The sequence below is a fragment of the Solanum pennellii genome, chromosome 5 (genome assembly GCF_001406875.1).
Source record: "Solanum pennellii chromosome 5, SPENNV200".
Lineage (NCBI taxonomy): Eukaryota > Viridiplantae > Streptophyta > Magnoliopsida > Solanales > Solanaceae > Solanum > Solanum pennellii.
In genome coordinates, this window is record NC_028641.1 from 7,948,283 (window position 1) to 7,963,486 (window position 15,204).

The 15,204-nt window shown below is 35.1% G+C and overlaps 1 protein-coding gene across 1 annotated transcript; it reads right to left on the reverse strand.

Moving 5' to 3' along the window:
- Positions 1-216: 216 nt before the first annotated feature.
- Positions 217-8,154, reverse strand: LOC107018449 (actin-related protein 3). The gene is made up of 9 exons (XM_015218932.2): positions 7,730-8,154; positions 7,184-7,646; positions 3,409-3,555; positions 2,305-2,397; positions 1,901-2,020; positions 1,442-1,552; positions 1,138-1,263; positions 937-1,035; positions 217-823 (listed from the first exon to the last, which is right to left on the reverse strand). Exons 1-9 carry the CDS (start codon positions 7,783-7,785, stop codon positions 743-745), a joined length of 1,296 nt encoding a protein of 431 aa, XP_015074418.1. The 5' UTR covers positions 7,786-8,154; the 3' UTR covers positions 217-742.
- Positions 8,155-15,204: the final 7,050 nt, after the last annotated feature.

The following is a 15,204-nucleotide window of genomic DNA, read 5'->3' on the forward strand; positions in this document are numbered from 1 at the left end:
AAACAGACCCATAAAGATTGGTGCTTCTTCCAAAGTGTTTTATGGATGCCTCTTTTACCTTAAGACTGCATATTTATTGATTTTAAATAATGAAAATGAGAGCAAATTTACCTGGCACTAATAATGGAAACTGAACTGTAATTCTGTTTTATGTTCCAGAAACACAAACTATGAAAAAAATTTATTCTGCATCAAATTATGTAGTAAACAACAATATTATGCAGTGAACCAAATGCAAAATCTATGATACATTATTCTGGAAAAAGAATTAAGAGAATAATGTACAAGTGTAGCTATATAACATTCAGAGTTTCAATTAAAGCGAAAAAAAGAATGTAAATGATCCTATAATCCTCTAATCAAACCCCAAAATCTTATGACAGCTTATTATTTTTTCATGAAACTAAAAGTATACTTGTAGCCCTCAGACTCAACCGAATACTCAAAAAATGAGGTATGTTCAATTGTTCGGTGAAACTTATCTGCCATTGAAGTGCCAACCAGCCTTGCCAAGGGTCCTGTAGGTGCAGGACAGATGTGCTTCCTATGGAAAGAATACAAGAATCTTGTTTTCTAACAGTTGATGAATGAAATCTACAATGCATTGCCTCCAATAACCTGTTAATATACACAGTCCTCATAGATGTAGGATTGCAAATCGAAGCTGAGAAGTAGGGCAAGGATCAGGGTATTGGGAGGAGAATATGACGATAAGAAATGCCTTCACTGATTGTAGTTAGTATCAGTACATTCCCTTAAATACAGGGTTTGTGCGACATATGCTAGCTCCATATTCCTCATATTCAGCCTTTGTATGGCACGCCTGATATAAGGAAACAACTAAATAGGTCAGACTTCGCTGACCAGCCATTTACAAAGAGTAACTTAAGTTGCAGTTATAAAACCTATGTAACAGAAATCGAATAACTAACTTACGGCAAAAAATTCAGGAGTAGAAGCAAGTACTGATCCTCCAAACCAAACTGCATATCTCTGAATAGGATGGCTGACCACATTCACTTCAACTGGTTGTGCCTGAGTGAATATGTTTTCAGCAGGCAAGCATCTTTTAAGTACCAGAGACCAAAGATACATTCGTTAATTAATTAAGACAAAAATTAATGCATAGATGCTTACTTTCACATTTCCACCTAACCGAGCATCTGACGCAAGAACACGAGCATCCACAATCTTCTTGATATCTCGTTGCAATCTTCTATGGAAGTCTTTGAACATGGTGGATCCTCCAGATAATACAATATTCTAGTATTTTACAAGGGCATAATTTCACATACACATTCGAAGAATTATTTCAAAGAGAGTGATATCAAGATCATGACTTTTGACTCAACCATATAAGGGAGACTTTTCTACTGGTCACAAATTGCTGGACACTTGATTAACGGAAATCTTATATAGTTTATCAACAGAATAACTTTACCTTATATAAAGCTCTTCTGGTGTCTATAGGTGCAGACTGAATACATTTGTCTATCACATCAGGTAAAGGAGTTGTAAAATCACTGTTATATATTTCGGGATTGAAGAAAACCTGCAAAAAACAGTTCTTAAATCAGAAAGGTGTTCACCCAACCTAGCGATAATGCATCACCTCTACAATCTTTGTTTTCTTATTTAGCTATAACTATGTTGACTATGTGGTCCAGCCCTTCCCTGGACCCTGTCCATAACGGGAGCTAGCACCAGGTTGCCTTTTTATGTTGATTATAAGAACTTTTAGAGTTCACTCTGCCATACAGCAAATCAGCAGTATATGAGGCATACATCTGTAAACAATTGGTGCAATGTCTACAACAGCTACATGATTTTTCAGCTTAAAACAAGCTGCAAGAAGACCTTGGAGCTTGAAATTATCAGAGACTTGAAACGCAGAGCAAACCTCGGGACCAAGAAATCGCTCATAGCCAACATCACATGAATAAGGTGCTCCTGTCTTTGGTTTTGTACCTCTCCAATGTTTTATGTACTTCCCTGGCTCTTTGTCATGCTTATTAAACTCCTGAAATCATTTGTAGCAACAAAATAAATCACAAGTGATCCTCAGTTACTAATTTCATCCTCAGATGTAAGAAGAGGATGATAGCAGCTTAAATCTTGATATAATTAGTTGCTCTCATTCTCAGGAACGTAGAACAGATTCTTCAACTCAAGAGCAGGATGGAAGAACAACATGCAGAGTAGGCAATATCACAAGGAACTTCAAACTTTTATTTTTCCTTTTATTCAAGGTTCTTTTCCCCCTTCCCACTAGCTGTATTAGACAATGTTACAACCAAATCATACCTTGACAATGTCTGAACAAGTGTAACAATACATTTCCTTCACTTTCCTGGCTACTTCGAAGGAATCCTCCGGTGGAACATGCTCCCCCCTTTCCTACATTGAATCAAATAGATTAGATTGAACATTTAAGAGATGACTTGTTGACACGCACCTTTTTAAAATTTCAAAGTTCAAACTGAGACCTCAAAACACGTCTGTGTGCTGGTACCCAAAAAGTCAATTTGTGCAAGCTTTAGAATGATTTCCCACAAGTGAAGCACATGTGAAAACACTAGACAAACCCGATTGAATCAAAACTCTAAAGAAATAAAAACAGATGCATGGCGTAAATCAACCAATGTAGTGGTACTGCAATTAGCGAAAATATGTTTTAGGCATAGCGATAGAGATTCAATTGGGAACTGCTGACGAAAGATGTTTTTTTAAACAAATTTTCCAAGATGATGCTTGCTACAGCAACTAACAAGGCGCTCCCCCAAACTTAAATTTTCCACTTGCAAAAAAGAAAAATGCTGTAAGGCCTCAGTTATATTTTTCAAAGATGATGCTTGCTACAGCAACTAACAAGGTGCTCTCCCAAACTTAAATTTTCCACTTGCAAAAAAGAAAAATGCTGTAAGGCCTCAGTTATATTTTTCAGGCAAAGAATGCTCTGATCCATTACCAAGAATATGTATGCAAAGAGGAAATAAACAAAAAACAGCTATCCTGTCCTCACATAATAACACATCTTCTTTTTGATGAAATAAGTGAGATATCATCATGTTATGAACAAAATATTATACCTAGGTATTGCACTTGCACACTATGAAATATATTCCTCCTTCTACAGTTTATGAGTGTAGTCATTTCTAGAGTTGCAATTACCATATAGTTTCCATATCATTTTTTTTTAATTAAATAATCTTGGATCCTCTTTGAACTCCAATTTATTTTATCATAACAAGGAAGTCAGGATATCAGAATTCTTTCATTTGTACCGCTTGATTCTATTTATAATAAGTTCGTTTGTCTACTAGATAGTGAACAAATTAGATGAGGAGTTGAATCAAGAGAAAACAACACATTTTTTCTTTCAACCAATTTGAGAGATGTCGTACATACCCTCATGAGCTGTTGAATGAAGAGTGTAACGTCTCTTCCTGCAACGGGGATTGACTTAATGCTGCTCCCGATAACATAACCGTCAGCAACAGGTACAACATGAGTAGCACCATCTCCAATATCCACTACAACTCCAGTCATCTCACACTAAAAAAGGACAAGAAATATCTGCTTAATATATCAAGAAATTTTATGCAGATCTAATAGAAGGCCAGTCAAGAAGCAGACAAAACATTATACATAATTAAACAAGCAAGTAATGGATACTGGATGTACCAACAACAGAATGTGACCAAAAGTAGCAGTTTCTCTTCATAGCTCAAGAAAAAGGGAAAAAGGAACATCTAGGGTCTAACTGAAGATGTGATACGAACTTGCTAGAGCCTTTATAGTATTCATTTCAGGTTCCTAGCAAGTTATAAATTATAATGCTAATATTGACGGTGGCCTTAAGAATTGGGTGATGGCTATTGCAAAACTCTTTCCTGGTTATGATATTATGGGAAATCTTTCCACATCCTATTGTATGTAGCATTTTTGGCTTAAGCACGATAACATCTCATTGAAAAAGTAATGATTTCGACCACACAACCAGATCCTTTTATCAAAAAGATAGGGGTATCAATGCTTCTCTGAAAACCAACAGAACCAAACCTTACCAAACTGATAACTAGTTTGAGAACCATAGGTTTCGATATAAATCTATAAACCGAATGATCGGAGTAGGTTCTTTTACTTAGTATATTAAATTTATAATGAAATATTATAATTTTTTGGCTTGGTCTTGGAGATGGATGAGGATGGAAATTGCTAAAAGTAACACCCAAACATACTCTACAACTATTAAAATTAAAGTGATTCTGACAATCTTAGTACTTTTCTTGTCAATACTTCTCTTTTCTAAGTATTTTCATTATAGCGTTTTTCACTGTTGTATTTTTCAAACCTATTATAAAAGCAATTTTCTTGAGCCGAAGGTCTATCGTAAACAACCTCTTTGCCTCACACAAGGTAGGGCTAAGGTCAGCGTACACTCTATCCTCTCCAGTCCTCACTAATGGGTTTACATTAGGGTTGTCATTGTTGATATTGAATCTGGCAATCTTTAGAAGCAAGCCACCAAATATATCAGGGAATGGGAACCATATCAGATTCTGGCTAGACAAATGGACAGGAGACTCCACTTTGAAAGAAGACTTCCCAAATATATAACATCACCAGACATCCTAATTATTGTATTGCTTAGTATAGGGATGGCAACTCTTGGAACTTGAAACTAAGAAGAAATTTGCAAGATTGGGAATTTGAAGAGTTATTGAATCTGCTCAAAAGCAAATAGAACTGCAACATTAACATCCAGAGCAGTGATAAGTTAACATGGAACTTCAACAGCAAAGGTTCATACACAGTCAAGGCAGGATATGGACACTCAAGCTCCAACAAGATGATGATTGATCAATGGCCCTGGCAGTTAGTCTGGCAGACTAAACTTCCCCCTAAGGTCTCGTGTTTTACTTGGAGAAGCATGCCTCACTCAAGACAATCTTATGACAAGAAAATTTCAACAGGTCAATAGGTGTTACATGTGTCAGTCAACTTCAGAAAGCATCAACCACCTTATGCTTCACTACCCTTTTGCAACACACTTTTGGAACATGTTCTTAGCGCTTTTTGGTATAAGTTGGTCCATGCCCTTCAATATCAGAGATGCCTACACTAGTTGAAGCTCTATGGAAGTTAGAAAATCCATCAGGAAAATCTGGATCATCACCCCAGCTTGTATTTTTTGGGTTATTTGGAATGAAAGAAACAGGAGATATTTCAATGGAGTTTAACCCCAATTTGTAAGCTTAAGGCTAGTTGTTTGGTTAACCTTTTTAGTTGGGCCAACTTCTACCCTGTAAATAACTTAGATCACTACCTGGATTTTTCAGCTCCTTATCGCTACAAGCTTTTTTGTTCTTACAGAGCTGACAGATCCCCTTTTGTAACTTTGCATCTTCTGGATGGCTTAATAATACTGACTCTTTCTTGACGTTTTGTTTTTGATAAGTTAAATTTTACTTGATGTTTTAAAAATAAAATACTGAAAATAAACCGAATCATATCGATATCAAAGAGAAATTGAGATGATTGGCACATTTTGGAAAAGTCTAACTTTAGTAATACACAATAGAGTAACCAAAAATGATATGGTATAAATTTCTTGATCAAACTGGATTAACCAAACCAACATCCCTAATAAAAGATAGTTGAACTCTTTCACTACCTTTACCTTTTCCCTGAACTTGATTGACCAGGGTTTATATTCTAGCATTTGTCATCTTACCAGAAATATACCTGAATTTTCCCCTTCTATCTTGCTTCTCCCCCTCTACATTTGCCCAATCCATTAATCTACCCTCTCCATCTTCTTTTTAAGTTTACTTTGCCTGAGTTCTTTTTCTTCGGTTCCTCAATTTTCCCCAAGGCTCGACTGGTCACTTCCTGCCGGCAAGCATTGCTCAGTAATACTTTTGTCAGAAAGGCAAAATTTATTAATTAAACAGCACCAAGATTGTGCTGACCAGAAACTCTTGACTCTATTTCTTTCTTCTTCTTCTTTCTAGTTCTTTTGTTATCCCTTCCTCATGTCTTGATTCTTTGGTTTTTAATTGTTTTCATACAGTTTATGGTATCCATATAAATAGCATGTACAACTTGGTTTTACAGTTCTTTCCCAATCTTCCTAAAGAAAATTTATAGCAGGCATAACACTTAGTTATCCAAAGGCAAATGATCTAAATTCCATGAAAATAAGTTAAATGGGTGGAATGCCATAAAAAAGCAAAATAAAAAGAACATGGTGTACTGTAAGATTATTATCATAAATATAAGTAAGTTTCATCTGCATTTAAGAGCATTGGCACAACCCTCACAGATGAGTAGGACCTTGGCATGTTGATGAGCTCTATCATACCCACTCTAATTGTACTTGCACTAAATGACAGTAACAAAATCCATACACTCATAGTGAAAGTAAGAGATAACCATCTATCATGACTGCTAAACTTCATCCCACAACAGAGGTAGATACATTCGGTAAAAAACGACTTGGGTCAGAATCTATTACATTCCGTATCATAATCAATCAATAATGTTGTATGTAAGCATAGATCAGCCTACCAATGACTACTGATTGTATCATTTCCCGGATAAAGTGCAAATAAGAGCTGCCATACTATAATTCATATTATATCAACTCGTGTTCTTATTTTTATTTAACTGGTCAAAGCAAATTGTCACCTACAAAGATCTCGGGTTTTGTTTACCAATCTCCTATGAAAATGGCAATACAAGTAAAAGAACATTTGTCATTGGCCATAAAACCAATCTTCCCTAAGAAAGAAAGAGAGACTTTCCTGCGCTGGTGCACTTACTATGTTATCAAGCTACTCTTTAGCTAAGCAAAAATAAGTCTAAATTTCAGAAACATAATGAACTTATGGTAATAAAGCAGACAGCCAGACGCAGCTGCATATATTACTCTTTTCCAAATGAAGCAAGGTCAGTCATGAATAATTTGTACATTAGCGCTCCTAATGTACAAATAAAGATCCAATTTTATCATCTTTAACACAAACAGCTCCTTCTTATAACCCCTTACTAAAAGATCCATATTACTTGAAAAAGCTATTAGCTTTTAAGGTTATTTCTGTTGGTTAAGGTGCCCTGCAACCAAAGTATTATGTGGAAATATATACTAGCTTAACTTTCAAACACATAAGCTACTAACCTTAGATGTTGTGTACCCAGCCGCCAAAGCAAGCACCGGCTGCACCGCAATATAAAGCCCTGGAATATTGAAAGTCTCAAACATAATCTCCCCTGTATATTCTCGACTTTCCGGTGCAGTCATAGGGCTTTCAGTCAACAAAAAATAGTGATCTTCAGGGTCACAACGAAGGTAATTAAATATACACTGCTGCCAAAAACGCTCCATAGCATCCCAATTATCAACCTGACCATGTTTAATAGGATAACTAAGATTATAAGTATTACTAGATTTAGATCTAGTCACTGCCTCTTCCCCAACAAAGAAATCCAGATCCGCCATAACCCCAGCACTATGTTGTGCTAGCCAGTTGCTATTCTTAGTCGTAGCTCGAGTCTGATTCACAAATGACTCATTAACAGCAACCACTGTCGGTAACATAAAACTTGGTTCAACATTTCCAGCAAAACCCAATTTAGTATACCTGAAAACATAAAATAAAGATCTTTGAGGAATTTCATCAAACATTTGGTGAGCAGATAAAAGAACCAATGATTCAGAGCATACCCTGTTCCATTATCGATGACTAGAGCAGGACGACAGGTAGCAGGGTCCATTATCATGGTTGTTGAAACAAAGAAAGGGGTGGCGACAAATGTAATACTAAAAAGAAGATGATAATGGAGGTGGGTAAAAGATATAATCCATCCATTTCAATGAGAAAGGTGACAAGAATTGAAGTAGCAGTAAAGAGAGTACTTTGGAATATTCATCAAACAGTTGATCATTATTATACTCTATACTCAATTATAGCTTTGGTCTCACTGTCTATTGGGTGTTTTCGATTCGTTTCTTGGCAATCAAACAAATCAGCTTTCAGACCCCCCGACGTTTTGTGTTTTTGGTCGGCTGTGGTACCGCGGTCACCTCCCCAAATAGGATCAACTCTCCCGTATGTTTTCAAATACACCGAAATAAGGAGAGAGGCACCATATACATACCAGAAATGACGAGTGAAATTTGTTATGTATATCATATACATGTGAATTCAATTATATATAGTATATCTAGAACTGATTACATCTAATAATAATGTATCTATCTAGATGAGTACGTGATCAAAAACACTTGTCAATTATATCTCAAATTTAAACTACATTTTTATAGTAGATCATGAACAAATCATCTCGAAACTATTCTAAAAATTACCACTTACACATTCCCCTATTAAATTTTGTTCAGAAACTAACGGCTTCAACTAAAAATTGTGACATCTCTTCTTTACGTCAGTCATGGATCATTTCATGTGCTGCCCAAATTCAACAAGTCACATAAATTTGTTACTTGATTGACATCAATTTTCACCATTCTGTTCTTTGCTTCTTTTCAAATAACAAAATAAAAAATTGCAATTGTTGAGCATAGAAAATTCACATGTTATCCGATTAACATTGCTTTTTATTTAATGGAAAGCTCTTTCAAAAAGCAAGTATGGACGTGATTGATAATTTTAATTTTGAGATGATTATATTTTTTCAATGATGCCCGCAAGGGTATCAAGTTGGTTGAGTCAGATGATTCGAATTCATGATTACAAAATTCCCTACATGTTTGCTCGGTTAAGCTCATCATATGAGACTTGTTTAGTATAGTTTACATCTTCAGTCTGTGGTTTGTGGGCTATAACATTTAAGTGAGAGTTGTGCTATACACACTTAAACCGTGAAGGATAGTGACTGCAAGCTTCCTTGTCAACAACAAAAAACATATCTATTTCAATGATATTACAATTAGATCAATCTATTCCCTCTTATATAACAATTTGATCCATCCTACATCTTTTTGATGATCATAAAATTATCTATCAAACAACGTAATTTGTAAGATCGAAATTTAATGCATGCATTGGACCATGTCTGATTTGAAGTACAATTGTAGCAGTCTTTGATTAAAGTCATCAGTTTCTTTATAGACTTTACCAGAGAGATGTAAATTGCAAGTTTTTTTTTTAATAGTTTATGGGTGTTTTTTTGTTCATTATATGATATAAGGATGTAATTTAAGTTTGAGGTATAAATAATATATATATATATTTCTGCCTAGTGGAGTGAATTTATGGGCACCCACTTCTTTAGTGGTCTAAGCCATAGTTCTATTAGTTGTAATGATCATGGTCATAAGGGGTTCAAAATTGATTTTACGAAGGATGTTTTAAGTAAAACCATCAAAATGGGCTTGGCCCGCGAGGTCGGTTCAACCCTTTAAATAAGTAGAGTTGGGCTTAATATTTTTGGCCTATTTAGGAACGAGATTTTTAGGTTGCCCCATTTGGCCCGTTGGCCTTGTAGGCCCAACCCACAAGCCTCAGAGGTCAGCCCTTGGGCTATTAATTTTTAAAAGTATTTTTATATATATTTTTAATAGTTTTTTAATTATAAAGATTTTATTAATAAGTATTTTGAAAAATAAAAATCAAGTCTTTTGCAATATCATCTTGTATGGTGAATTGTAAATGAAGGTGAATTTCTTAAAAAAATAATATGACATGTTGACTCAAATGTGATTGATGGTAGAAGCGGAAGCAGAAGAGGAAGCGGAGTCGTAAAACTTTAATTAATGGGTCATGTGTTAGGTTATTAGCATTTTAATATTAATATTTAACATATTAAATTGCTTTATTTTGGAGTTATAAGAATGAACATTGGAATGGATGACTTCTACATCATCCATTAGCATTGGTTATCCATCAATGTATTTCATTCTTAATTCCTCCATTACTCTTTGTAACCTATGTAACCTATGTAACTCCCATTGTAACTTATGTAACCTATGTAACTCCCATTGTAACCTATGAAACTCCTAAGGCCATTATCTTCACTATTTACTACCTCCATTATCTTCCTATTCATTGCTAGGAAGACTTCTTTTAGAATAAATAGTTGTGGTCTTTATTTGGTTTGTAATACACACAAATCACAAGAGAAAACAAAGAGTGAAAGAGTTAGTCTAAAAGAGAGTTCTTATTAGTTGAAGGGAGGTGTTCTTTTTTGTGGAGCTTTGGACTCAACTCTTGTCCAGAGTTGTTGAGTTATACTTTGTGAAGGCTGTTGTATCCTGGAGGGGACAAGTCAAAGAGGACTACTGCTGGACCGGTGAAAACATTTGCTGCAGTGGGCTTGAATCTCCTTAAAGAGAGCGAGATATCCGCGCCTCAGCCTGAAGAGATTACTTTCTTCATTTTATTTTCAATTGTAATCTTGCAATTTTATTATCTTGTAAGTTTTTTCACTAACAATTTTAAGGAGATTCAAAGATGGCTACAATTGAAAAAACCGCGGATGTCAAGATGGGAGATCTTAACAAGCCATTTCGGTTCAATGGTAACCATTTCAAGAGATGGAAGGGTAAAGTACTTTTCTACTTAAGTCTTCTCAATGTTTCTTATGTATTAACTGAGAAGAATCCAAATAAAGAAGACATCACCACTATGAATGATGATGAAACTATTTCTCATCTAGAGAAAGTGGAAAAGTACGATGGTGATTCCTATAAGTGTCGGTATTATCTTCTTAATTGTCTATCTGATAATTTTTATGATTATTATGATAGAACTTACTCTAGTGCAAAGAAAATTTGGAAGGCATTGCAGAGTAAGTATGATACCGAAGAGGCTGGAGCGAAAAAATATGCAGCTAGTAGATTTTTTCGTTTCCAAATGGTGGACAACAAATCAGTGGTAGATCAAGCTCAAGACTTCATCATGATTGTTGGAGAGCTTAGGTCCGAAGAGGTTAAAATTGGAGATAACCTTATTGTTTGTGGCATAGTGGATAAACTTCCACCTTCTTGGAAGGAATTTCAAAAAACTATGCGCCATAAACAAAAGGAAACCTCTCTTGAAAGCTTGATAATGAAAATCCGCATGGAAGAAGAAGCAAGAGGCCAAGATGCACTTTTACAAACAGAAGAGAACAACATCACATCGAAGGTAAATTTAATTACTTCGAATAATGCTACTCCTGAAACTCACAAAAATACTTCTTTAAAGCCTAAGAAGAAAAAATTCAAGAAAAATAATGGTAGACCTCCCAAGAAAAATAATGGTGAAAATCACCAAGCACAAAATCAACAAGTTCAAGAAAAGGGACCATGCTTTGTTTGTGGCAAGAGTGGGCATATTGCTCGATTTTGCAGATTCCGGAAACGTGGTCCTAACCCTCAGGCAAACGTTACCGAAGAACCTTTTGTGGCGGTGATTACCGACATAAACATGGTTGAGAATGTTGATGGATGGTGGGCTGATTCTGGTGCAAACCGTCATGTCTGTTATGACAAAGACTGGTTTAAAAAATATACTCATTTTGAGGAGCCCAAAACCATCATGCTTGGTGATGCTCACACTACTCAAGTGCTTGGAAAGGGAGATGTTGAATTGTGTTTTACTTCTGGAAGGATATTAACATTGAAAGATGTACTTTATACTCCTTCTATGAGAAAAAATTTGATGTCTAGTTTTCTTCTTAATAAAGCAGGCTTTAAACAGATTATTGAATCTGATCAATATGTAATAGTGAAGAAAGGTATTTTTGTGGGGAAGGGGTATGCATGTGATGGGATGTTTAAGTTAAATGTTGAAATGAATAAAACTTCTACTTCTGTTTATATGCTTTCTTCTACTAATTTTTGGCATGCTCGTTTGTGTCATATTAATGATCGTTATGTTGGAATCATGAGTAGTTTAGGATTAATCCCAATGGTTAAAAAGAATTTTGAAAAGTGTGAGGCTTGTAGTAAAGCCAAGATCACTAAAAGGCCTCATTTTCAAGTTGAAAGAAAAACTGATTTGTTAGAATTAGTTCATACTGATATTTGTGAACTTGGTGGAATTCTAACTCGTGGAGGTAATAGATATTTTATCACTTTCATTGATGATTTTTCTAAGTTTACATATGTTTACTTGATGAAAAATAAAAGTGATGCTTTTGAAAATTTCAAAACTTATCTCAATGAGGTTGAAAATCAGTTTGGAAGAAAAATAAAAAGAATTAGAAGTGATAGAGGCCGTGAATATGAATCAAATGAGTTTAATTCTTTTGTTAGATCATTAGGAATAATTCATGAAACTACTCCTCCTTACTCTCCTTCGTCTAATGGAGTAGCAGAAAGGAAAAATAGAACTTTGGTTGAATTGACTAATGTCATGCTTATTGAGTCACATGCACCTTTAAATTTTTGGGGTGAAGCTATCTTAACTGCTTGTTATGTGTTGAATCGTGTGCCTCATAAAAAGTCTAAATTGACACCTTTTGAATTGTGGAAAGGTTACAAGCCAAGTTTGGGATATCTAAGAGTTTGGGGTTGCCTAGCCTTTGTGAGGCTAATGGATCCCAAGATTACAAAGTTGGGTAAGAAAGTTACTACTTGTGCTTTTCTTGGTTATGCTTCAAATAGTACAGCCTATAGATTTTTTAATCTTGAAGATAATATTGTAATAGAATCTGGTGATGCTATTTTTCATGAAAATAAATTTCCTTTTGATTATTAAAATAGTGGGGGTCAAAGGATTGAACAAAATATTTTGTCACTACCTAGTTCTTCTACTTCAACTTTGAAAAATAAAGAAGTTGTTGATTTTGAGTTAAGAAGAAGTAAAAGAGCTAGAGTAGAAAAAGATTTTGGTCCTGATTTTTATGTGTTTAATGTTGAAAATGACCCTCTAACTTTGAAAGAAGCATTATCTTCACATGATTCTATTTTTTGGAAAGAGGCTGTAAATGATGAAATGGAATCTCTAATTTCTAATAAAACTTGGAAGTTAGTTGATTTACCACCGGGTTGTAAAACAATTGGTTGCAAATGGGTCTTAAGGAAAAAGTTGAAACCGGATGGTTCTATTGATAAATACAAGGCTAGGCTAGTTGCAAAAGGTTTTAAACAACTAGAAGGCCTAGAATTTTTTGATACTTTTTCTCCGGTAACAAGAATTACATCCATTAGACTTTTAGTTGCTATGGCTGCAATTTTTGATTTGCAAATTCATCAAATGGATGTAAAAACTGCTTTTCTAAATGGAGACCTAAATGAAGAAATTTATATGGACCAACCCGAGTGTTTTGTTGAAGCAGGCCAAGAAAGCAAAGTATGTAAACTTACTAAATCCCTATATGGCTTGAAACAGGCACCAAAGCAATGGCATGAAAAGTTTGATTCCTGCATGATTGAAAATGATTTTAAAACAAATGAGTGTGATAAGTGCATATATCATAAGTCTTGGAATAATTCACATGTGATCATTTGCCTATATGTTGATGATTTGTTGATCTTTGGCTCTAACATGAATGTTATTGATGAAGCTAAAAATGTTCTTAGAAGCCATTTTGATATGAAAGATCTTGGTGAGGCAAATTTTATTCTTGGAATAAAAATAACAAGAACATGTGAGGGGATTTTCCTTGACCAGTCACATTATGTTGAGAAAATTTTGAAAAAATATAACTTTCATGATTGCAAGCATGTTGCTACTCCTTTTGATTCAAGTGTTCACTTATTTCCTGTTGAAAGTGAAAATGATGTAATAAATCAAAAGGAATATGCTAGTATAATCGGAAGTTTGAGATATGTGACTGATTGCACTAGGCCTGATATTGCATATGCAGTAGGAGTACTTGGCAGGTTTACAAGCAAGCCAGGTAATGAACATTGGCATGCTATAACAAGAGTTATGAGATATTTAATTGGAACGAAAAATTGTGGTTTGTTCTATAAAAAATATCCTGCTGTACTTGAAGGCTTTTGTGATGCGGATTGGAACACTTTGTCAGGTGATTCCTGTTCTACCACTGGTTATGTCTTTACTTTAGGTGGTGGTGCTGTTTGTTGGAGATCAAAAAAGCAAACTATAATTGCTAACTCTACCATGGAGGCTGAACTAATTGCTTTAGCTTCAGCTAGTGAGGAAGCGAATTGGTTAAGAGATTTATTGTTTCAAATTCCTTATTTTGAAAAACCAATTCCTCCTATTTTAATTCATTGTGATAGCACCGCTGCAATTGGTAGAGTTCAAAACCGTTATTACAACGGTAAATCCAGACCTATAAGGAGGAAACACAGTAATGTAAGATCGTATTTGACAAATGGTACCATTAATGTTGATTATGTCAAATCTTGTGATAATCTTGCAGATCCTCTTACGAAGGCCTTAACAAGAGAAAAGGTCTGGAGCACATCGAGGGGGATGGGATTGAAGCCTACAAATCCTTGAGTCATATATGAGGAAACCCAACCTGGGGACTAGAGATCCTATAACCAGGTTCAAAGGGAAAAACTAATCATATGATGACTTGTTGTGAAAAATGCACTATTTTTTTTCCCTCCCTATGATGTGAGTGCATTATTTCCTGTAGTTTGTGAAGGTTGAGTTGATAAAACTCTTAATGAATATCTGTAGCCCGTATGGGTGGAGTGTTAATCTTACAGGAGCACTCTCGACAGATTTCACCTATGTGATGTGTGGAAGTAGGTCGCTTCCTATGAGAATGGGGCTTATTCTCAAATGCACTCATGAAACCGGGATAGCACATGGCCATAACGTGCTGGCTGTTAAAGCTCATGTCAACACCTTGATTATTATGTGTGAGCAGTGATATTTTATTTCCCTTAAGCAGTCATAGTTCAAGTCTGAGACCACTACGACTCTGGAGTAAAAGTTACTGTTTCACTAAGTGGAGGTTCAATGCAGAGCACACCTTCATTATGCATAGTAGTCTTCCTTCAACTGATATACTCTCTTATCTAAATATTAAAATGAGTGGGGGATTGTTAGGTTATTAGCATTTTAATATTAATATTTAACATATTAAATTGCTTTATTTTGGAGTTATAAGAATGAACATTGGAATGGATGACTTCTACATCATCCATTAGCATTGGTTATACATCAATGTATTTCATTCTTAATTCCTCCATTACTCCCTTTGTAACCTATATAACATATGTAACTCCCTTTGTAACCTATGTAACATATGTAACTCCCATTGTAACTT

Bases quoted from the DNA above. Each gene is read 5' to 3' on its own strand.
- LOC107018449 (XM_015218932.2), bottom strand. From the start codon at position 7,785: ATGATAATGGACCCTGCTACCTGTCGTCCTGCTCTAGTCATCGATAAT. The intron at 3,556-7,183 runs GTTAGTAGCTTA...GTCCTTTTTTAG, and splicing joins CTGGGTACACAACATCTAAG to TGTGAGATGACTGGAGTTGT. The intron at 824-936 runs GTAAGTTAGTTA...TCCTTATATCAG, and splicing joins CTACTCCTGAATTTTTTGCC to GCGTGCCATACAAAGGCTGA.